Here is a 25,054-nt window from a genome sequence, read left to right on the forward strand (position 1 = left end):
AGAGTAATTAATTGACCCTCTTGTAACCCTTAAGAGGGAGTAATTATCTCCCTCTTAAAGCCTGCAGAGGGAACATTTTTACACAAACAAGCCTTTTTTTGTGATTTAATTAGTGCATTGCCAGGGTCATCATCACTGAAATTACAAAAAGGTTTAAACAAATATTTAAAATGTAAAACAGTTCACTCATTTTTTTTAATGATCCAATGTTGTTGGATGTTACTGATGTCTAATCTGCACCAAAGCGCAGCGGGTATATGAAATATAAAGGTATAAGTAAAAAGCATACTAAAACCAAGCCAAGTAATAAACATCACTTTAATGCATTATGAAACAACCAAACTACACCTTCCTCACTTAATACAATTCTCTGATTGATTCACACATCCGTGAAAGAGACCTTTAAAGGGATTCTGCTGATCATAGGTCTGCTTCATTTCTCCACACACTTAATAAACCATTATATGGACAGCATCAGCGGGAAAGATATATTCAAGTTTCAAAGCAGACAGGGAGATGGTGGACTAAACATTTCTGCTCAAAACAGTCACCATTGAAACTAAATACTTTGTGTCAATGAGGTCATTTCAACAGCTTTTTAAAAAAATAATTATTTAATGATTTATCTATATTCTTATTCTATCAATTTCTTTTTTTATCTATATTTCAACATGCTTTGTTCAAGTCTCTCTACACTATTTAAGTTATAATATATACATATATTTAAGAGATAATTATATAGCTATTATTATATGCATTTTTTATCTAAATAAATAAATACATACATATCTTCACTGGCACAGTGTCATTATTATTATGTGTTAATATTACCACTCTAATCATTTGTAATCATCTACATTAACATTGACGTTGGTGGGAAACACACAATTGACCTGAAACAAACACGAATCTCACGCAGGTCACACAGAAGATAGATTAAGAAAACAGATACAGTAATGTTTCTGATTGCACACTGATTCTATGCTAAGTGTCCTCTTTATCCTTACATACTTCATAGACTGAATGAGAAAGAGTTAAGACAAAATACAGCTCCACGTTATTGATAATACAGTACATGAACTGAACTTGGCAAAAGCATGCAAGGTAACAGAGCAACGAGAAATGCATGTATTTGCAACTTCTTGCTTCTTGGCATGGCGTTATATTGCCCAAGCTGTGAAAGAATGTTCACTGTTGTGAAGACACTGACATTAATGCATTTAAAAGGTGATAGACCTAGAATCCTTAAGAGGCCATACATTATTATTATTTTTTCTGGAGTCTTTTGACTTAATTTTCTTGTGATCCCAAATAACCACATATCTGCATTTATTTGCAAATTTGTAAACAGTTATATTGTGAAATGTTAGTACAATTAAAGCCTCTATTTGAATATAATTTAAAATGTAATTTATTCCTGTTATTGCAAAGAGAAATCCTCAGCTGCCATTACTCCAGATTTTAGTGCCACATGATCCTTTAGAAATTGTTCTAATAGGCTTCTTATTTTATTTTTGTGTAAACTGTGATGCATTTTCATTCCCGCCAGGAATACTTTGAAGAATGGAAATCAAAAACAGAAATAAATTAAATATGAATACATGTATTTTGATTAACCGAATGCATCCTTGCTAAACATTTCTTACAAAAAAAAAAAAAACCCTTCCTGACTCATGTGAAAGATGACATGAGAAATAGTGAGAAACATATAGAAAAGTGAAAGTCCAGATCACAAGAATTTTTTTTTTGGTATATTCAGAACAAGTCAATGTTATGTCAAAACAACACAAAAATATAATGTGCCATGGTTAAAGGGATACTCCACCCCAAAATTACAATTATGTCATTAATCACTTACCCTCATGTCTTTCTTAACCCATAAAAGCTTTGTTCCTCTTCAGAACACAATTTACGATATTTTGGATGGAAACCGGGAGGCTTGTGACTGTCCCATAGACTGCCAAGTAAGTTACACTGTCAAAGTCCAGAAAAGTATGAAAAGCATCATCACCGTATTATCTTCTTTCAGCCACGTTACAAGGATACGTTTTCTACATGTATTTAAACTGTGATTTTACAGAAAACAGCACATCCTTGTGGCGCGGTTGATACAGAAGAGCGTACACTGCCTGTGTTCAGCTCATATTCTCCAAAATGGTGCCACGGTGATGCGTACAGACATACTGTACAGGAGACGAATTGTTGAATAAAGTCATTATTTTTGTTTTATTCACGTACAAAATTTATTCTCGTCACTTCATAACATTACGGTTGAACCACTGATGGCAGATGGACAATTCTGAGGATGCTTTTCTGGACCTTGACAGTGTAATTCACTTTGCAGTCTATGGGACAGTCACAAGCCTTCCGGTTTTCATCCAAAATATCTTAAATGGTAAATTTTCATTTTGGGGTGGAGTATCCCTTTAAGAGCCATGGCTCTTAGGGTTTCTGACTTCAGCTGTTGTAAGTGCAGACATTTACCAAACACACACTAACAAACACTTAAACACAATCACAGATCAGTGTGTGCATGGAGAACAGTGATACAGGTCACACAACACAACCAAACCAAGCTTTGGTGTAAAATCGTACTTTAAGCATTCAAACTGTGCAATAAAAATGACCAACTGTGTTGCCACAGACTTCCAAAGGACTGCAATCATATTGAAGTCTGAAAAAAGAAGCAATATGATTATTTAAACACTGCAGACCAAACAAGTGGTTATGTGCGGTCTCAACTGTCTGAGCCACACAGCTGCTCTTCCTCTCAACACCTGAGCAGCCTGAACGCAGCTGAGAATCAGATCATGAGATTATTGAGCTCCCATGTAAGATAGTATCAATGTGATAAAAAGAAAACATGGACAGCAGGTTTCTGTTAGTCATCATAAATGTTTTTTCTATGGTCTACATCTCCCCACTATAATAATGATAAGGGAGAGTAAACACAAATAACACCAAGACAGAGCCCACTATTCAGTCGAGAATAGATCTATGAGTTTATGTTTCAAACCATAACAAATTACACACAGAAATGTCGGGACACTACCAGGTTTTTGTGTTTGAATTTTAAGGTCTTTTCCATAGATCTCTATCCCACCTGCAGTGACTGTCCTGTGTTAGTATTATGTGACCTCGAGAGAAGCCGGAGAGACGCGGTCACACTCGGCACGGGTGTGCAGGCTGTGCCACTGTTCCACTGGAGTGCGCTGGGAGCCCAGGAGCCTGCGCCAGTGCCTGGATTCCTGCGGGCCGCTGGAGAACTGGCCAATCACAATGCGACCAACAAAATCGTTGCTACTCTTCATGTTATGCCCGTAAACTAAGAAGGAAAAAAAAATTAAATTAATGTTTAAAACCTGTCAGATTTTTCTTAAAAGCTGCTTTTAATTCATTGCATAATTGATTAACTTTACACAGCTATTGAACTGAATTTTAGCAACAATGAACTGATTTAAACTGAATAATGACTTTTTACTACAATCTTTTTCAAACTGCTGTACAGCAGAATTGCATTCAGTTTGCATCACAGCTTTGAAACAATCTATATTTTATAAAGTGCTATATTAATAAAAGGTACTGACTAACATCTGCTTGGAGTTTCCATATTGAGAAGTGTGCTTTTCCATTCAATGTTTGAAAAAGCACTACACACAAATCAGCTAAAACTAATAACATAAAAACAAGAAATAAAAATAAACATCAGCTGAAATAAAATATAATATAAAAAAAAGATTAAAAGATTTTTCACTTCCATTTAGTATAAGTTGAAGTAAATAAACTAAATAAATGACTTAAATAGCTAAATCTAAAAATTTAAACTATAAAAAACTACTTTAAAAAACTATTATATATATATATATATATATATATAATATAAATGACTAAAACACACACAACTAAAATTAAAATTAAAATATAAAAATTAAATCTAATTCAAAATATAAAAAAACTATTATAGTAAATCAATGATACAATGACAGTGACACAAACGTGTCGTTTTATTTATTTGGCTTGTCACTCATCTTTTCTGTCATTTCGTTTTTCTCTGTCTCAGTCCAATTTTGTTAACGGAGTAGGGTCGGAGAAAGAGGCACTGTTAATTTCATCATAAACAAGACTGAAGACTTTTCTTCTCTGTGTTTGTGCACAAATAACACTGTCACAAAGCCCAGATGTGGCAGTGAGTGATGCAGCCGCACTCCAGACGAGGATCTCACAGCATCATGTCATCCAGTTTCAGTCCAGAGCTGGTGATATACCGTCACCAAGCAACATCAGCTCTTGAGAAGAGGTTTATCCTATACTGCACGACAAGGACTCCTTCAAGTTTACAGCTAAAGCTGTTATTACAGCCTACATGAGCAGCTACACCTTTTCCTCATCACTATATGAATTCATGGTGTGAGTTAAACCACATAAAAATTATAGGAGACAATCTTATTTATAGTGGAGATCTACTTGTTGGATCAGTAGATGTTCTTTTGAGTTACAAAAAATGTGAATTTTTAGGATCATTATCATTATTAGGATCAATATTTTAATTAGCAAGGATGTGTTAAATTGATAAAAAGTGAGAGTAAAGAAAACATATTATTAGAATATATATTATTAGAATTCTTTTTTATTTTGAATAAATGCAGTTCTTTTTAACCTTTTATTCATCAAATATATTTGACAGCAGAACTGTTTCCAACACTCATAATAAATCAGAATATTAGAATGATTTCTAAATGATCATGTGATAGACTGGATGTTACATGTGACACTGAAAACTGCAGTAATGATACTGAAAATGCAGCTTTGCATCACAGGAATAAATTATTTTTTATATTCAAATATAAAATTTTAAGTTGTAATAATATTTCACAATATAACAGTTTTTCTGTATTTTTGCTCAAATAAATGCAGGCTTGATGAGCAGAAGCAACTTCTTTCAAAAACATAAAAAATAGTAATGTTTCCAAACTTTTGGTCTGTACCATATATATATTATTATAGTTAATGAAACATAAAACCATAAAAATATATACAATTTTATATATATATATATATATATATATATATATATATAAATATTATATATATATATATATATATATATATATAATTGTATATATTTTTATGGTTTTATGTTTCATTAACTATAATAACCCTGGCTTTTGCATCCTTTTTGAAGTTTAAAAGCTCCAGTCACTTTTCACTGTAACTGCACGGAAATGAGCAATCAGCATGTTATCCAAAATATATCCAAAGTCAGTTGTGTTTGGAAAAGCATGAGGGTTAATAAATTACAATTTTTATTTTTGACCTTCATTTTACCATTTCTGACCAGTCCTTCAAAGAGGAATAATGGGATCATTCCCACATGTCAATAATAATCCTATATTTCTTATAAAAGAGATTGTTAAACCTGATTTATTTGTCTTCAAGCTTTGCAAAATATATGTAAGTTTAAAGACCAACACTGAGCTGTTTGGATGGTTGACATCATCAGTTGAAAGCAAAAGAACAGGCGTGGTGCATGTTTGGCAGAGACACATGCCCTGGACTCACTATGTTGAGCTGATGACATCACCAGCTATGTCACATTCAACAGTCCTGAGGGAACTCTGTTGCTCTAGGCTCGTTCATATTTGATAAAACCACAATTGTGAGGTACACATCATTACTGCTCATTTAGAAATGGAAATATGAGGCTAAGGAAAAAAGGCATCAAGGGTTATCTAATAATGCATTATTATCTCTTTCTCCAAATGTGCATTCATGTATCAAAGGAAGCATATTAGAAAAGTAAAGTTCACGAGTTCACGATGCTGGTAAACCGTCATATATAGGTAAGTAAGCTGTATTTATACCTTCTGGTGTTGATTAACTTGAGAGCCCTCCACTTGTGTAAATGATCACAATTATAATTAATCCTCCCCGCAGACTTTGTTAAAGGTCCCGTTCTTCATGATCACATGTTTTAAACTTTAGTTAGTGTGTAATGTTGTTGTTAGAGTATAAATAATATCTGTAAAACTCTTAAGCTCAAAGTTCAATGCCAAGCGAGATATTTTATTTAACAGAATTCACCTAAAAAAAACGACCTGTTTGGACTAAATCCCTCTAGTTCCTGCAGGAATGACGTAGTTCCTGCAGGAATGACGTCAGTTTTTTAACTAACCTCTGCCCATATCAATACACAAAAAAGGGGTTTGCATTTGTCTTTGTCGCCATGTCATCGAAACGCTGTTATTTTCATCTCTGAGTCCAATCACCTTTGTTTGGGCTTCCCAGGGACGCTGTACTTGGAGATTAATGGTTACAATTTATGTTTAATTCGGTTCCCGAAAATTATAATCCACATGTTAAACTATGCGCAGCACATTTTGCTGAGGACAGCGATCTCCATCAATCTCAATCAGTTTAATGCCAGATTCACACAAAGATTATTCCTGAAAGATGGAGCAGTTCCCTCTTTGTCTGGAGAAGGCGTTATTTATGGATCACAAATGGTAAGTATATTTTATTATTTAACTTGGTGCGTTTAACAGTTTCTGTAACTTATTACACAAAGGGCAACGCTGTTTAGCTTTGTTAAATAGATGTTAGGGCTGTACAAAAAAATCTAATGCGATTTTCATGCGCATCTCGTCAGTGATTATAAGTACATCTCCAGCAGTTTTCAAAACAAATCCTGCCACTTGCTTCTCAAAACTAGTCCAATCGCGTTTCCGGGAGGGCAGCGCGCTCAGCTGCTGTCGAATCACAACACAGGAACCACTGACACAATCAGAACTCGCTATGTATTTCTGAAGGAGGGACTTTATAGAACAAGGAAGTCATCAGCCTGTTTTTATGACAGGGAAAACAGCGGTATACAGATAGGTGAATTGTGTGAAAAATACTGTTTTTTTACACACGAAACATGAACACATGTTATATTGCACACTGTAAACACAATCAAAGCTTCAAAAAAGCATGGAAAACGGGTCCTTTAATAAATCAGCATTTAATGGGAAATCTCCTGCTAAAGATTACATTACTGAATTATGCTGAAATGCAAACCTGGATGTTTGCAAAAGCCAGAGATTGCTAATAATGTGGATGAAGAACCAAGCAGGAGTTCCCTGGAGGAACAGCTTCGTGGAGAACAGTCACAGCAACAGCAGAACACTGTTGAGAGCATCCCTGAGGATCAACATCAAGTGGGTGAGATGACTGGAGTTGACCCTTCGGCAGCTGTTCTCAATGGAACAGTCCAAGTGATGGTAACCAGGATCTGAGTGAAACCGCTTGAGTCAGACAGTGTCACCATCAAAGACAGAAGGAGACGAAGCAAAGAAGCAAAGAGCTGGATCAGAACATTAAGTTGGCGAACTAGGCCCTGGTTAACATCGCATAGGCCATCATCAAGCACAACACACCTGAGTATGCAGCAGTTGTAAACATTGCAGGCAAGATGAAGGATACTCCAAAGAAGGCAAGAAAAGAACTGCTGTGGAAGAGAAGTCTTCAGCAGAAGGTCGGCCAACATCGCAGGACGGGCTTATTGTGCTTGAGTCTGCAAACAACATTGCCATCGTCTGCCTTTGCAAATACATTGAGCAAGGTAGTGACATCCTCATGAACATCCGGAAGAAGAACGAAGCCAGCAAAACCAAATTACTCCCTGATGAAGACGTTGAATGAGATCCACAAACACTATGGTCTTCCCAGGCAAGAGGATCACCCAGAGAGCACCATAGATGTGTCAGGAACATGAATAGAGAGAACTCAAACGCAGAGGATATGTGCAACAGTTTATTAGGTACAACAGAAAATCCGTAAAAACGTGTGGTGAAACACACATGAGCCAAAAACTGGTGTAACAACTCCAGAGCCGTCCGTACAGTCACCTGCGGACACAGGATATGGAGACCACCTCTGGTGCAATGACCAACGGGATGTGGAAAAACGAGATGGGCACATGGCCAATGAAAGACTTTTCGTCTAGACGTCCTGAGCACAACAGGGGAAAAGGTGAGTAAACACAAAATCTACTGACAACAAGGGACCGACACATCAGGGAATATAAGGGATATGGGAAGAAGCGACAGGTGAGGGCAATCAGCTCGTGATCAGCACACACCAGCGCCGATGTATCAGCGCTGTTTGCCCAGGTCACGAGCTGCAGAAAATGACAGGACACAGATAACAGGGAAGCCGATGAAGCACCCCGAACCGTGACAAGATGAAGGCCGAGCACTGAGAGAGAATATCGAGCGAGATCATATCGAGTGTGTGATGGAGAAGGCTCTCCATGGCAAGTTCTTATATCTGAATGAAAATATAATAAAATATCTGAAATATCTGAATGAGCCATTTGTAAACAAGGAAGCTAGTCTACCTTGGCTCTAAGGTCTGGCAATAAACAACAAACACAAAGCAGATCAAGCACTTAACACCAAGTACCACCAACATAAGATCCTTAACATACAGGTCAATAATAGTAGATGTCGAATATGTTGAGCAACAGTGGAAACAGTCAGTCACATCATTTCCGGTTGCTTCACACTTGGTCACAGACACTATAAAGAGCAACATAACAAGGAACGGGACAAGGGTGTGTTTACCCACCATTAGTGCCAACTGGCAGGACATCATTGCCCACAACAAGAAGGACAAGATGTGTCTGATCATCGATGTCGCAATACCAATGGACCACAATGTAGTGGAGAAAGAAAACAACGATCTCATAAAGTATAAGATCCTGGGATTCAACATCAGCAGTTCCTGGAACACAAGAACTCAGATAGTGCCAGTTGTGTTTGGAGCCCTTGGATGCATTAAAAAAGGTTTCCACCCATATGTGGACCATATCCCAGTGAAGCCAAGTGCCGTCAAAGCACAGAAGATCATGCTTTGTGGGACAGCACATATCCTATGCAAAGTAACTCCCGAGGACTTGGGTCCCGGATGGTGAGTGAGAGATTATAATTAAAATATTAATTCAGCGTTTAAAGGGGTCATGAATTGAGAAATCAACTTTTACTTGACCTTTTGATATATCAGTGATCATTATACTAAAACAATATCCTGTAAGTTTTTAGAACTGAAAACGTCCTTGCTACAGAAATAAACGCTTATTGACACCAGGCCCAGCGAACGCCAGATCCTGGAATGTACCTAGTTTTGATGGAATAGATAGGTTAAACAACGCCTCCTAATTCTGTTGCCCCGCCCACTGATTCAGACATGACATAGTAGGGAAATAATGTCAGTGGCACTCAACCAGAGAAACCAAGCAATAAGCATGCCGTTGATGATTCTGCTTGTGGAAGAACACAGTCACTGCATAACCTTCCTTCTGATTCAAATATTAGGAATGTGTGGTTGAAATTTATTTTTAATGAAGTTACAGTTCACGTTAGTGAAACATTGCGCATTTGTTCATGTCATTTCACCGCCAATTCCTTTGTAAACAAGACACAGGTTGACACTGGATTTGCAGAGACTGAGATAAAAAGCAATGGTGTGCTGTCTATATTGGATCCGACAGGAATGGTGCAGCACACTTCTGTGTATAAAACAACAAATTGTCTCAATTGCTTTGTTAGACATCACTTGATATGTCCTGATTATGTGTAGATGTCTAATCAAAGTCACAAAAGGCTCCAACTATGAAGTTAGTTTGTAGTTAGTTTACTATGCAAAACATTACTCAGTCATAGTAGTGGGTGTTTACTTCCAAGTCTTCAAATCAGCACGCACAAAAAAAAAAAAAAGCTGAGCCTTTTTTGAGCCCGCCTCAAAGCCAGGGTATAAAATTATTATTACTTATTGATTTTGGTGTTTTTTAATTTAAAAATCAAGTGTAAACGGCATAAGTGGACTTCAGACAACAGTTTAAATATTTACAAAAATGTCACTTCATGACCCCTTTAAACTTAATAATACAATTTAATAATAAATTTTTTTTAATAAAAATGTTAACTAAATATATAATTTCATTATTTTAAACCCTTGGATGTTTGTGTAATGTTTTAATAATATTATTACTAATAATTAAAATAACTGATGTATAGTCTTTATTATGATTATTATTATTTCTTTTCTATTATTAGAATGGTAACTAAACTAAAATCTGATTACCTTATTCTACAACATTAAATGTTTGTATAATATGCAGTATACTCATGCTAATTGATTTATGCTGTTTAGGTGCTTTAACAAAACATCTGTGTAAACTCATAATGAACTATGTGGAAGAGTTCAAAAGTCTCAGACCAATGGGTGAAAGCACTCCACCTATAATTATGGGTACTGGGCACAACTTTGACCACTTCCAGTCTGCATAGTTGCCTGATGGGATTTAATGTTGAATGGAGCCAGAAGATCCGTTTCCCTTCACTGCTTATGGTTATTATTTGGACATAACACCATCATTAAATTCCCATTACTTGCTCTGTCAGAGGTGATCTTTCAGTTAAAATGATACTTCTGAAAAATGACACTAAGAAATGTAAAGAAATAAATGAAAAAGAACTAGTAAAAAGAATGAGCTAAAGAGGAGAAATGGATTCAAAAAGAGAGAGAGAGAGAGTCTCATCAAACAGACCAGGAGTGAGAGACAGAGGGCCAGCAGGGGTGGGATTGCAGGCAGTGTTTGACTGCAGGTCTTTTGTAGTCTGAAGCATCAGAGAGAAGCGGTGGGCAGGCAGCCCTGGATGGTATGACTGGAAGATACACATGTGCTTACTGCTCTGTATTGTCTCAAAGGTTAGGTTATGAGCCCAGGCCACCATCAGCCCTATGCAATCACAGTGCATGGCTGCACCTGGGTGAGGATTGCAAATGTTAAATGTCAGTGTGTACCAGTGCATAAAATCTCAGCATGAACAACCATCCGTGTCAGCTTCTGACTGGCAGCATCTGTAATTGAATAAATCCTATTGGAATTTAAATGAACCATTAATGTGGTGCCCTATGGAAGCCCTTGGTCATAAAATAGATTACACTAATTGTGAAGAATTGCTACATTTCAACTGGTTAAAAATTGGACTGTTTTATCCTGGAGATGTGGCTTTCCAACTTTACTGTATTAGGTATACAACAAGACCATTTCAACTGTTGTGAATAGGGCTGTGAATTTGGATTAATGGATTAATTCAGTGTCATTCAGTATTTTACAGTTCCAAATTTAGGTGTTGATACTATTTTTTTTTAAAGAAGTCTCTTATGCTCACCAAGGCTACATTTATTTAAGCAAAAGTACACTACAAACGTATTGTGAAATATGATTACAAATTACTTTATGCACTTTATGATTTTATATATATACAGTGACATGCGAAAGTTTGGGAAACCTTTGCAGAGTCTGTGAAAATGTGAATAATTTTATCATACTAAATGCATATTATTTTTTATTTAGTACTGTCCTGAGTAAGATATTGTAAATAAAATACGTTTACATTTAATCCACAACACTAAAATTGGCTGAAATTATCAAAATAACCCCATTTAAATGTTTGGGAACCCTTGGTTCTTAATACTGTGTGTGGTTACCTGGATGATCTACGACTGTCTTTCTGTTTTGTGATGGTTGTGCATGTGTATCTTGTTTGTTCTGAACAGTTAAACTGAGAACTGTTCTTCAGAAAAATCCTTCAGGTCCTGCAGATTCTTCAGTTTTCCAGCTTCTTTGCATATTTGGACCCTTTCCAGCCTTGACTGTATGATTTTGAGATATATCTTTTCACACTGAGGACAACTTAGGCACTCAAACACAACTATTAAAAAAGGTTCAAATGTTCACTGATGCTCCAGAAGGAAACAAGATGCATTATAAATTGGGGGTGAAAACTTTTGAACATGATGAAGATGTCTAAATTTTTCTTATTTCGTTGAAATACTTTTTTTCCATTTAGTTCTGCCCTTCGTAAGCAACAGAAGATACTTGTATGTTTCCTGAAACACAAATTAAGTAAAATTTACTTTGATCTTCAAATACCAAAAGTATTTACCCCCCAGCTCTTAATGCATCTTGCTTCCTTCTGGAGCATCAGTGAACATTTTTAAATAGTTGTGTTTGAGTCCCTCAATTGTCCTGTGTAAAAAAAATAGATCTCAAAATCATACAGTCAATGCTGGAAAGCTTTCAAATATGCAAAAGAAGCGGGAAAACTGAAGAATCTGCAGGACCTGAAGGATTTTTCTGAAGAACGCTGCTCAGTTTAACTGTTCAGAACAAACAAGGGACTCGTGCACAACCATCACAAAACAGAAAGACAGTCGAGGATCATCAGGTAACAGAACACAGTATTAAGAATAAAGGGTTCCCAAACTTTTGAATGTGGTTATTTTAATATTTTCAGCATTTTTTTGTGTTCTGGACTAAATGTAAACATATTTTATGTACAATATCTTACTCAGGACAGTACTAAATAAAACATAACATGCATTTAGTATGATCTCTCTTATTTTGTTAAAATTACTCACATAAAGACATTGCTCACATTTTTCATTGTGTAGAGATCTGTATCTATGTATTTGTGTGTACATATTCCTGTGAACATGTTCAAAACAATACCTGTGAACACAAGACTGACTTCACACAGTTCCTCTTGAGGTACACGGAAGCTAAATGACTCGTTGTAGCAGGGGTCAATGGTGCCCCTCATACAGGATGTTTTCTTAGTCTTCATCAACTTCAGACCTGTCACCAACTGCACCTTAACGAAAGGATCTGGATAAAGAGAAGAAACAACTGGGTTAAAGTTAACATCAATTGCTTTCTAAAATAAATTTGATTTTGTAACATAGCATATTTCTCAGTGAAACAGGACTCTCTGTGGGGGAAAATCTAGGCAGGACTTGATTTTATTAATCAGGAACTGATTAAAACATGAAAGTGTGCATTTCATACCAAAACGGAGCAAGATCAATAGTGAATTTGCTAAAACATAGACTAAATATCTATTTGACTATTGGTTAACTTTATCACGTGTAGCCAAACCGATGTCAGCTGCAGAGACAAAGCAAGTTATTCCATCACAAAGACAATGACTTTGCATTCTTCTGCATATATGTCTGTGGTCATTGAAGCTCTGATATAAGTTCTCTGAAAATTTAGAGAGTGGAATGAGGAAAACACACTGAAACACATTTACCTGAACCTTGGCACATGTCCGTCTGAAGCAGCTGCTTTGCTCGGATGATGTCCACATTTAACCTGCCAGCACTGGGCAAGTAGTTTAAGGACAGAAGAAGCTCACCAAGCTCAACCTCATTCTGAAAACCAACACGTTGAGAAAATGTCAGTAAATTAACACGTTGTGCATGTGTTTAAGTGTCAAAGACAGGAAATAAAGCTGTAATTTCAGAGTAATCTACAATGAAAGCATTTGTACATGAAAAAGTAATAGTTTCCTGACAAATACTTCAGGTTAATATTATTTGGAGTGAATTATAATAGTATTATAGTATTATAGTATTTGTCAGTGAATGACAAATTAATTGTGTGCAATGATATGTTACACTAATCAAAGGTGATAGTAAAAACCTGTATGTTGTCTTATAAATCTATACTTTTCATAATTTCAAATAAGTGCATTTACACAACAATAAAAATTTTTACTTTCATCAACGAATCCTGAAAAAGAAATCATTACATTTAATAAAAACATATTAAAGCAAGACATTCTAAAGTATGGCTGCAATTATTTCACATTTGACTAAATAACTTAATTTAGCTTTATGTTACCTAACTTCTCAGCCATTGTGGAAGTGCCACACCTAAAATGACTGAAAAAATAATAATGTGACTCAGGCAAGTGGTATTACCTGAGAGCTGGGCACCAGGGCCTTCCACCAATGTCCTCCCTTCACCAGATCAACCTCACTAAGAGGAAGAGACACTTTCCCGATGACACAGTGCCGGGAAAACTTGTCGAAGTCGACCAGAGAGAGGAGCAGGGTGCGTCTCTGGGCCTCCAGGAAGGGGACCTCAAAAGTGAAGCGCTCTTCAAAAACTGGGTTCTGGGTCTTGCGTTTGACGCCCGTCTGCCTGGAGTTCTTGTGGTCGGGAAGTAGGCTCATCTTCACGTAGGGGTTCGAGTGGGCCATGTCTTGACGAGCACCATCGCATGTCACGGGAGGGGGCAGATCCCGGGCCTCAATGACTCGCACGATGAGATGGGCGTTGATGAGATCATACTGTGTGCTGAAGTGCAGCATGCCCAGCTGGTACCGCACCAGGATCTCTTCATCCGTCAAAGAGTCAACGTCATCGCTGCATGAGTCGAGAGAATACAGATGAGGCTCCAGTTTGCGGAAGTAGTCATCAGGTGGAGTCGAGGGCTTAAGCAGAGGCTGCACCACTTCCTTCCGGGGGAACATGGCCCAAAATTCAATCGGCTTTACATCCACCATGGGGGAGATTGGCCGTTGTGAATTCAGACCTGCAAAATGGGACAGCCATTAAGTGAAATTGAAGTGATCATTCTAATTCTATTATTTAAAAATTGAGAGTTAAGTCTGGAATGACTGGTGAGCTGGCCTGCTAAGGTGAAGCTGGATCGGGAAGTTTCTGAGATGGGCGGCTTGCAGTTTACAGTGGTGTCAGTTTGAACAGGTAAAGCATGGTTCTTGGCCATGATGTGAGAATTTGTGCTTCTCTCGTCATTGCATTCATTGACGCTGGAAGAGATGAGTTTGTTAAGCATTAGTTGTAGTATTGACACATTCCCTGTTGAAAATGCCAACATATGTAAACATTTACAACAATTGGGGTGTTACTATTTTTAAAGGAAGTCTCTTATGCACACCAAGGCTGTGTTTACTTCACCAGAAAAACATTACAAATATATTGTGGAATATTATTACAAGTGACTGTTTTTCAGGATTCTTTGACGACTTGAACAGCACTGTAGTAAACAGGTTCGTATAAAGCAGACTTTGATTCGTCCATCTCAAGTCAAGCCCAAGACCATATTTTTTTATGATTAGTTGACACCAGCTCATGGAGTCAGACTCAAGGTTGAGTCCAAACGCTTCTAAAAAATATGGTCTTGAACTCAGATTTCAGTTTACAAAACATTTGGATGAGGGAATGAACTTTTGCATGGCAATCCTATTGGGATGTTAATTCATACACTGTTAAAAATATGACAAGGAGCAGGGTTTCTTGAACAATGTGGCCTGATAATAACTATAAGCAGGCAAATAAATCATCGGCTAAAAATCATAGGCTATAGACTAAAAAACAAATAGAACCATTTGGCATGAACTGAAAGACAACAGTGAAAAACTTCTTACAATCCAGCACTCAGATTTGTTGTCCATATCTGATACTGTGACTGAATCCTCTTCATAATGAATGCGCAATCACATTATTGCCCAATATTGTGTAATGTTTGTTGCAACATCCTCTTTTAATCTGGTTGTTTTCCAACTACAGAGGTAAATATTCTGTGCGGGGTATCTTTGTGCAGGCCTGATTCCGAGTCATCCCTTGGGGATCATCAAGGACCCTTTGTGTCCATGACTACAGCTCAGAGGGAGATAGTTGTCATAGCAACGGGCGATTGTAAGACAAATAGCCTTAGGAGCAATCCGAGGCCAGACTTATAGGGTGAGGTATATGTCATGACTGTACAAGCACAGTCTGGAAGAACATGTTCTATTCTGTTAAAAAAGCATCCCTTGCTTTTCCAATATGTTATGAATTGAACACTATGATTACATTGTTCCTGGAAGCTCATAATCAAAAGCCTAGCAACTCATCCAGCCATTTGGTCCCTGTTTTTGGTTTTAAACAAACATTCATTTCCCACTCAGCATGATCTCAGTCAAACCAGCATAAGTCAGTAGTCTCTGGGGACCACATCAACTCAATTATTTAAAGTGTGAGTGACGTTTCACAAGAGGAAACTGCTAATGGGTAATTATGCATATTACAAAATGGAAAAATAGGCATCTATGGCCACCTTTGTCCTGGTAAATAAATGATCCCTGCTAATACAGTATATGAATATGACTTAAAGGGGGGGTGAAATGCTCATTTTCACTCAATATCCTGTTAATCTTGAGTACCTATAGAGTAGTACTGCATCCTTCATAACTCCAAAAAGTCTTTAGTTTTATTATATTCATAAGAGAAAGATAGTCTGTACCGATTTTTCCTGGAAAAACACGAGCGCCTAGAGGCGTGACGTGTGGGCAGAGCTAAAGAATCACGAGGGCCAGTAGGCTTTTGCGTCAAGAGCGTTTGGAAGCTGTGACATTACCCAGAGCCGTTGAAAAACATATTTAACGGCTCTGACATTGCCTTGAGGAAAAAAACATCATCCAAAATAAACCATGGTAATCTGTGCAGGGTTGTCTTGTCCTGGCAACCAAAAACACTCCTCCTTTTGTGACATTTCGCGACGCTCTCGCTCTGATCAGTGATTGTCTGTACACAGCCTCTCTCTGCTCTGCTCTACGGGAGCGCGTTCGCTCTTCCGGGAGAAGTGCCTCAGGACCCATATAAGAAAATTCCGCTCCATCTAACGTCACACAGAGCCATACACAGAGCCAAAAAACTTTCCGAAACTTGTGACAAACCGGAAGGAGTATTTTGGAACAGAAATACTCCTTCAAACGTACAACTTTATTTTTGAAACTTTGTCCATGTTTAGCATGGGAATCCAACTCTTTAACAGTGTAAAAACTCAGTATGCATGAAATAGTATTTCACCCCCCCTTTAAACATGCAATATAAGGAATATAAGGATTTTAAAGTCAATAGACAATACACAATTTTGGTCTTGGGAACTTGATTTGAATTTGGGTCCTGAAGCAAAACTGTTTGCATGTGACAATAATCTATATTGTTTATAGACTACCGTTCAAACGTTTCAGATCAGAAATTAATACGTTTATTCAGCAAGGCAGTCATTTTTTTTCTCCAAAAGTAAAAAGCAGCATAACAATGATAATAATAAGAGATGTTTCTTGAGCACCATATAGTATATTAGAATGATTTCTGATGGATCACGTGACACTAATGCTTTGCCATTACCGGAATAAGTTACACAAACAAACAAACAAACAAACAAACAAGCAACCAAACAAACAAAAAACATTTCCAATAGAAAACATATTGCAGTATTTTCAATCAATTAAATGAAGCCTTAGTGAGCATGAGAGGATTAAAATATTACCAACCCAAAACTTTGGTAGGGCATAGTATAGTAATAATAATAAATAAAAAACAGCAGATATGCAGTTCATACTGTGAAGTATTCAATAAGCAGGAGGTTAGTATTCCATTCCAGACATGACCAGAACACACAATCCATAATCAAAAGCAAGCTTCTGACAGATGGCGCATTTGGGATTGTCTTGAGATTTGTTCAGTAACACTGTGTTTTCAATCTGTCTCAATCTGAGTCTGACTGTAATGATGAGAGAGTAGACAGATGAGATCAATGATGAATTGTTCTGGGTTATTTGCGGTTTGTATGAGGTTTGAATGGCTGTGTACTCACAGCCATGATGGAGTCTGAGCTGGAAAAGGCCCCAGAATCTCCACCTCCTCATCAGAGGGCTGACAGCAGCTGCACTCCCAGCACCACTGCCAACACGAGCGGCACGACCAGCGACACAACAGGAAGTCAGACAGTCTGGACAGAAGACCCTGAGAGCAAGGGACACAAAGAGACTCTCCAGTAAAGAGTGACAGACTGACCTGCGTTGGAAGCAGACTAGACATACATGGCATGTTATTATGATTAAAATGGTAATGAATAATCAGTGCTTAAAGGATGTTTTATTTATTTTGTGTGTGTGTGTGTGTGTGTGTGTCATTCTCTAGTCATCTGCAGATTAAAGCCAAAAAGTCTAAATGTGAAAGCCCCAGAGATTTTTACATCTGTAGTGAGACTAGCTATTCTAATTATTCTAGTGGGACCGTGTAGTAAACTAATCAAGTCAGTGCCAGTCCACCAAAAATCTAATGATTTAATTAAAGATATGTAGTCTACCAGATTAGTTTTTTTTTTTTTTTTTTAAGAAAATTAATACTTTTATTTAGCATGGATGCATGAAACTGATCAAAAGTGACAGTAAGTGGATCTATAATGTAAGAAAAGATTCCCATTTTAAAGACATGCTGTTCTTTTGAACTTTCTATCAATCAAAGAATCCTGCAAACAACGCATCAGGGTGTCAACAAAAATATTAAGCAGCACAAGCGTTTTTAGTATTGATAATTATGGGAAATATTGCAAAGCAAATAATGATATTAGCATGACTTCTGAAGGATCATGTGACTGTAAAGATCGGGGGGATTAATGACTGCTGAAAATCACACAAATAAATTACAGTTAAAAATTTATTGGCTTAGTAATATTATTTCACTGTTTTACTGTACTGTGACGTCTTTCAAAAAAAAAAAAAAAAAAGTACGGTAGTGTAAACAATTTTCTTTCCCATGGTGACATGTTTCCAAATGAAACAGGAAGGTGGGCAGGACATACATCACTTAGTCACTCAATGTGACCTTTAGACCAGAACTGAAGCCAGATGTTTGGATAGAAATCTTTTATGAAAGATATATTCTTTTATATTAGACATTATACTTGCTTCTCTTTGATTTAGACTGGCTGACACAAATTCATGAGGATTATTCACTACAAAAAGCCAAGTCACTATCACTTCTGCTGAGCTGAATGTGCCTAGTTGGTTAAATAATGAATGACTTGAGACAGGATGCTGATGGATAAAAAACAGAACAAACAAACAAACAAAAACAAATTCAACAAAAACATCAAGCTGAACAGATAGTAGGAAAAGGTCAAGATACAACAATACAACAACAGAAAGAAAAAAATTCTGTCTTTATGGATTGATGCAAATACAAACCAGATTCCAAAAAAGTTGGGACACTGTACAAATTGTGAATAAAAACAGAATGCAATGATGTGGAAGTAACACATTTCAATATTTTATTCAGAATACAAAATAGATGACATATCAAATGTTTAAATTGAGAAAATGTATATTTTTAAGGGAAAAAATAAGTTGATTTTAAATTTCATGGCATCAACACATCTCAACAAAGTTGGGACAAGGCCATGTTTACCACTTTGTGGCATCCCCTCTTCTTTTATAACAGTCTGCAAACGTCTGGGGACTGAGGAGACAAGTTGTTCAAGTTTAGGAAGAGGATTGTTGTCCCATCCTTGTCTAATACAGGCTTCTAGTTGCTCAACTGTCTTAGGTCTTCTTTGTCGCATCTTCCTCTTTATGATGCACCAAATGTTTTCTATGGGTGAAAGATCTGGACTGCAGGCTTGTCATTTCAGTACCCGGATCCTTCTACGCAGCCATGATGTTGTAATTGATGCAGTTTGTGGTCTGGCATTGACATGTTGGAAAATGCAAGGTCTTCCCTGAAAGAGACAACGTCTGGATGGGAGCATATGTTGTTCTTGAACTTGGATATACCTTTCAGCATTGATGGTGCCTTTCCAGTTGTGTAAGCTGGCCATGCCACACACACTCATGCAACCCCATACCATCAGAGATGAAGGCTTTTGAACTGATAACAACTTGGTTGTCCTTGTCCTCTTTAGTCCAGATGACATGGTGTCCCAGTTTTCCAAAAAGAACTTCAAATTTTGATTCATCTGACCACAGAACAGTTTTCCGCTTTGCCACAGACCATTTTAAATGAGCCTTGGCCCAGAGAAAACGCCTGCACTTCTGGATCATGTTTAGATATGGCTTATTTTTTGACCTATAGAGATTTAGCTGGCAAAGGCGAATCGCACGGTGGATTGTGTTCACCGACAATGTTTTCTGGAAGTATTCCTGAGCCCATGTTGTGATTTCCATTACAGTAACACGGTTTTCCGGCCTTGACGCACAGAGATTGTTCCAGATTCTCTGAATCTTTGGATGATATTATGCACTGTAGATGATGATAACTTCAAACTCTTTGCAAATTTTCTCTGAGAAACACCTTTCTTATATTGCTCCACTATTTTTCACTACAGCATTGGGGGAATTGGTGATCCTCTGCCCATCTTGACTTCTGAGAGACACTGCCACTCTGAGAGGCTCTTTTTACACCCAATCATGTTGCCAGTTGACCTAATACGTTACAAATTGTTCCTCCAGCTTTTCCTTATATGTACATTTAACTTTTCCGGCCTCTTATTGTTACCTGTCCCAACTTTTTTTTGGAATGTGTAGCTCAATATTTGGCATGACATTTCAAAATGTCTCACTTTCAACATTTGATATGTTATCTATATTCTTTTTGTAAATAATATATAAGTTTATGAGATTTGTAAATTATTCCATTCCTTTCATACTCACAATATACACAGTGTCCCAACTTTTTTGGAATTGGGTTTGTATATGTTTGACAGCTTTTAATGGTCTGAAAGGCCTGTTGGTGTCAAGCTTTCTACAAAATGTTCACTTTTTCACATGCATGCAGGATCTCGGAGCTGCTAGAAAATTACAATAGCCATTTCTACATCATCGTTAATGAACAGATACGAGAAAATAGGAGATTTCTGTACATACCTCATTGATGGGTTCCAACTGCCATTTTAAAAAGGTTGAGTGCAGCAGAGGGTCGAGGTTACATACAGGAAATAGAAAAAAAATAAATAGTGAGAGAACAGCTGTCTTTACTTTCACTTTTGTATTCAAATAAAAATACAACATTTTAAGAATTAACATCATTGAAAACAGTTAGCAATCCCTATTTGTCACCTTAGTCCCACTAATCTGAATGATCGGGCAAGTGCTGCTTCCTTAAAGGGGTCATATGATTTGATTTCAATTGTTCTTTTCTCTTTGGAGTGTTACAAGCATGGTGCATAAAGAAGATTTGTAAAGTTGCAAAGACCAAAGTCTCAAATCCAAAGAGATATTCTTTATAAAAGTTTAGAGTCTACAACGCCTACCTAGAATGCACTGGATAGCAAACGATGAGCTTTGTAAAAAATAAACGGGTTTCAGAAAGGTGGCGTGTAGGGGAGAAACAATAATGTACAGTATGTGGAAAATAATGTGTTTTTTGAAACTTAAAACACATAAACCCATTTCATAACACTAAATAATGTTATTTTTAGCAACATCATGTGACCCCTTTAAGAAAGTTTATCATTCTCATGTGTTTTAAATGATTTTAAGCTATTCAAGCACAAGATGGCATGAAAGAGATCTCAATGCGGTCCTCTAATATAGATCTACTATAGCACTACTATAGATCATCTCTGTGAGCGCACACAAGCAAGCCATCTTCAGACAGCAGGCAAATACCAAGGGTGCTTCTCAATATCCCTCCTCGTTTCCTCGTTCCTCTATTCTATGACCTGGGAACCGATTTAATTCAGCCATCTTGAAGGAGATCTCAATTCTCTAATTGCACCACGAGGAGGAAAGGATCGAGGAGTGAGGAGGCTTCCAGAGGAGCTATGAGCCAGGATACACAGGTGTATCCTTTGCGGAAGTGTTTTTTATCTAAAAACCTAAAACACGTATAAATTCTTCTCCCCCTTCACATCTGTTGTAATAATTTTAATTTCAATTTTACCTTTGCATTTTTAATAAACTGACATGTCATATATCAAACACGGCATATTGCTTCATTATTTACTATGAATGTCATAAATAAGCCATTTTAACAACATAAGGGGCAGGTCCCTTTAGTGCAGCTGATGATGTTTTGAAGAGATGCTAAGGGAATGAGGATATATCATTTTACTTGATTTAATTCCTCCATCCAAGGAAACGAGGGTGCACAAATAAGAATTGAGAAGCAGCCTAAATTGACTATTGTCTTTTCCAAATACCCACACTTGTGGTCTTCGCACTTGACCACTTGACTACTTACATGACGTATTACCTGTATTTGGTCCAAGTGTTCAAGTGAGCATGAAGTCCACAAATTTGTGTAGAACCTTTCATTACCTGATAGGACACACTTTCCTATGGTAAAAATGCAAGTGTTTACACTTTAGCTTTATTTTTATTTTCAATACTTTGCATTTTAAAATCAACTTCTAGATGTCTGTTCAGTGGTCCCTAAAACAGATGACACAATTTAATTTTGTGGTGCTTCTAATTAAGTGATAAAAAGCAGTTGCAAATGTTGAACAAAATAAATATTACCACTACTCATTTGCACCGATAAAAAATGAAACTCTTTGTTTTACTACCAAAGTATGTAATATCTAACTACCATTAATATTTAACATACATTGGAAAGGTTTCTGTGACCTCCAGCAAGATCTCGGAAAAAAGTCTCATGATCTATTTCCAGAACATGATGCATGATGGGAAACACTAAGCCCTGAAAACCACTCCGGAGAATACCAATATCATGTTGTTTACAAGGAAGCAATGCTAGCTAGCGAACATTAGCCTAAATGGTTACTATAATGTTCAGTTGTCTGCATTTGAATGCACATTGTGTGTCTAGGTAGCTGTAACGCAGTTCGTAAGTCAGGAAGAAGGAGGCGGGAACCAGCAGACATTTAAATAAAGCTTTAATAACAAAATTAACACAAAACAGCTTGACAGCCCCTCGTGGACGACTGCCGCACACTACCAAAACCAAACCACAAAGTGCAGGTGTTGCTCATTTCCAATTACTCCACCGGCCTCGACCCATTCCCACGGCTCTCGGCCCCGTCCCACTTGTCACAGTAGCCTACACTCCTGGTATCAGATATGTATAATAGGTAGATGCCACACTGGACCCGTCTTAGCACATAGATGTGTCCTCCATATTGTTAGATTGATTGCCACAATCCAGCACAGCCAATGGCTGTAAACACTGCTGGGATAACTTTCACCGGGATAACCTTTCACAGGTAAGAATGTGTTGGATTGAGTGTTTATTTATTTTTTTATCACGGAGGTTTTTACAACCATCGGCTGTTCATTCATTGATTATTATGGTGAATGACATCAAGTTAATCATTACAATATGACAGACGGCTTATGTACAGTACATATCTATGCCTGGGATAACCAGACTTGTCATTATATGTTAAAATAACATAAAACTGTACATTAATGCCACTTCCATTATTAACAGTGTTGCAATTACTTTGTTTGTCAGTTATATATATTATTTAACATTTAGTTTTATCTATTTTAAATAAATGGTTTTATTTTTACCCTTGTTTTCATCAAAGAATCCTGAATAGATATTACAGTTTACACAAGTTTTACAGTTTACAAAAACATTTAACATTTTACCAACACCAAACCTTTGAACAGTAGTATATGTTACTAAGTAAAACGCAACTGATATATATATATATCTACAGGTTGATTTCTCTCCCATTCCCCATTCCCCACCCCCTGTTCCTGCTCTCAACCACAGTCCAGCGTGCTCCTCATCAACAGCCTAATGTTGTCTAAGCAATTAGCTGTGGCTGTAACCATGGCAACAGTGATACGAGCTCCTGGCACTCCCAGCCCACACCTTGCTGCCGCTGGCTCAGGCACGGATGACGCATTAGGGTCACTGAGATGAGTAAGGGGCGACTGGCCCTAGTTCCCACTGGTCCACATGGCCAGTTCCAACAACTGTTATTCCCATGCAAGGGGTCTTCAGCACAGAGCCATGAATCATAATACAGCATACAAATACACAGCTACAGAGCTTAAACATCAAAAACAAACTGCATTCACACTTCAACCACAAAAAGACGTCACTGAGTCTTTCTGTATGTCTGTTTTGATTGAAAAGATTAGTAATGGTTTTACTTGAATTACATGAGTTGTGTTACTTGAATAGATTAAAAGACATTGATTCTGCTAAAAATACTATACTGTATAGTATAGTATAAATATAATACTGTAAATCTATACAATATCATGAACACCACAGAAATCAATGCCCATTTATTTTTAACACACGTAATGTAAAAAAAAATTATAAACATTGTTCATAGACATAGTTTGAATATGTAAACATCAAATCCTTATATTTAAAGAATAAGATGTTACCAAATAAATACACACACATACAGATAATACAGATACAACTGAAATGGTTTAAGGCCTTGATTAGAAACAATCATGAGATGGAAAAATTGAATAAAATCAGAATATGAACAAATGTCCGAAGGAAGACATATACGCAGATGAAAAGTGTAATGCAGAAAGATCCAGATGGGAAAGAGTGTGTGCAGCAGTAGTGAGCGGGACTCACCTGCGTGTACGCCATCCTCCTCTTACTCTCGCCCCACTGTCTCACTTCCCATCCAGATCAACATGCCACTCTCTGGGTCCAGATTTACTCAACAACAACAACAAACAAACAAAAAAGAAAAAAAAGAGAGAGAGAGAGAAAAAATCTGTAGATATGAATCAAGTAATGAATTCAGGTCTCTGTGGACTTGGTTCCTCCATCCATCCTTACAAAATTTACTTCAAGAGTGATGATGAGCCAAATACAAAACAACAAACAAACCCCATCTCCCTCTCTATCTATCTCTCTATCTCCTCTTCCTCCCTATCATCTTCAATCCCACCCACCCACCCAGACACTCCTAATCTCCCTCTCTTTCCCGCCTCACTCTGCAATCGTGCCTAGTCCTCACAAATGACACGCAAGACAGCCAGCTCTCCCTGGAGAGAGCAGCGCCCTCCCCTCCTCCCTCTCCTCCCCCTCCTGCCCTGTGTTTCTTTCAGAGACCAGTGACTCATCCAGGTTTGCAGAAGCACTGATGGATATCAAATCTGTTATGTGCATCCCTCCCCGCCTCCTCTAGCCTATTTTTACAGCACCTTGCTGGCTGCAACCACTTGTTGCTCCCTTCACTACGTACAGAGTGGAGAGGCTGAGGAGAGACAGGCAGGTGAAAGGGCTAATTGCAGCCAGGGCAACACATTACACAGGGAGTTTACGAGAGCTGGAGTTTGTACAGCCACCTGCTGCTCTGTGACTGAGGTACGCTGACCTGCTGCTGTCTTTAAAACATGGTTGTGGAAAGCGTTTAGAGAGCATATGAGTTGTGTTATCTGTAAACAGTAGGTATAGAAAAGAATCACCCCCCCCCCC

At 37.4% G+C, this 25,054-nt stretch overlaps 1 protein-coding gene across 1 annotated transcript; it reads right to left on the bottom strand.

Moving 5' to 3' along the window:
- Positions 1–299: 299 nt before the first annotated feature.
- On the bottom strand, positions 300–24,500 carry LOC127949393 (synaptotagmin-17-like). The gene is made up of 8 exons (XM_052546527.1): positions 24,203–24,500; positions 20,551–20,568; positions 17,502–17,650; positions 14,516–14,667; positions 13,813–14,429; positions 13,140–13,260; positions 12,560–12,715; positions 300–3,325 (listed from the first exon to the last, which is right to left on the bottom strand). The coding sequence occupies exons 1-8, from the start codon at positions 24,215–24,217 to the stop codon at positions 3,129–3,131; spliced, it is 1,425 nt and encodes a 474-aa protein (XP_052402487.1). The 5' UTR covers positions 24,218–24,500; the 3' UTR covers positions 300–3,128.
- Between the last annotated feature and the right edge of the window lie 554 nt (positions 24,501–25,054).

Source organism: Carassius gibelio, chromosome A3 (assembly GCF_023724105.1).
Source record: "Carassius gibelio isolate Cgi1373 ecotype wild population from Czech Republic chromosome A3, carGib1.2-hapl.c, whole genome shotgun sequence".
Taxonomy (NCBI): domain Eukaryota; kingdom Metazoa; phylum Chordata; class Actinopteri; order Cypriniformes; family Cyprinidae; genus Carassius; species Carassius gibelio.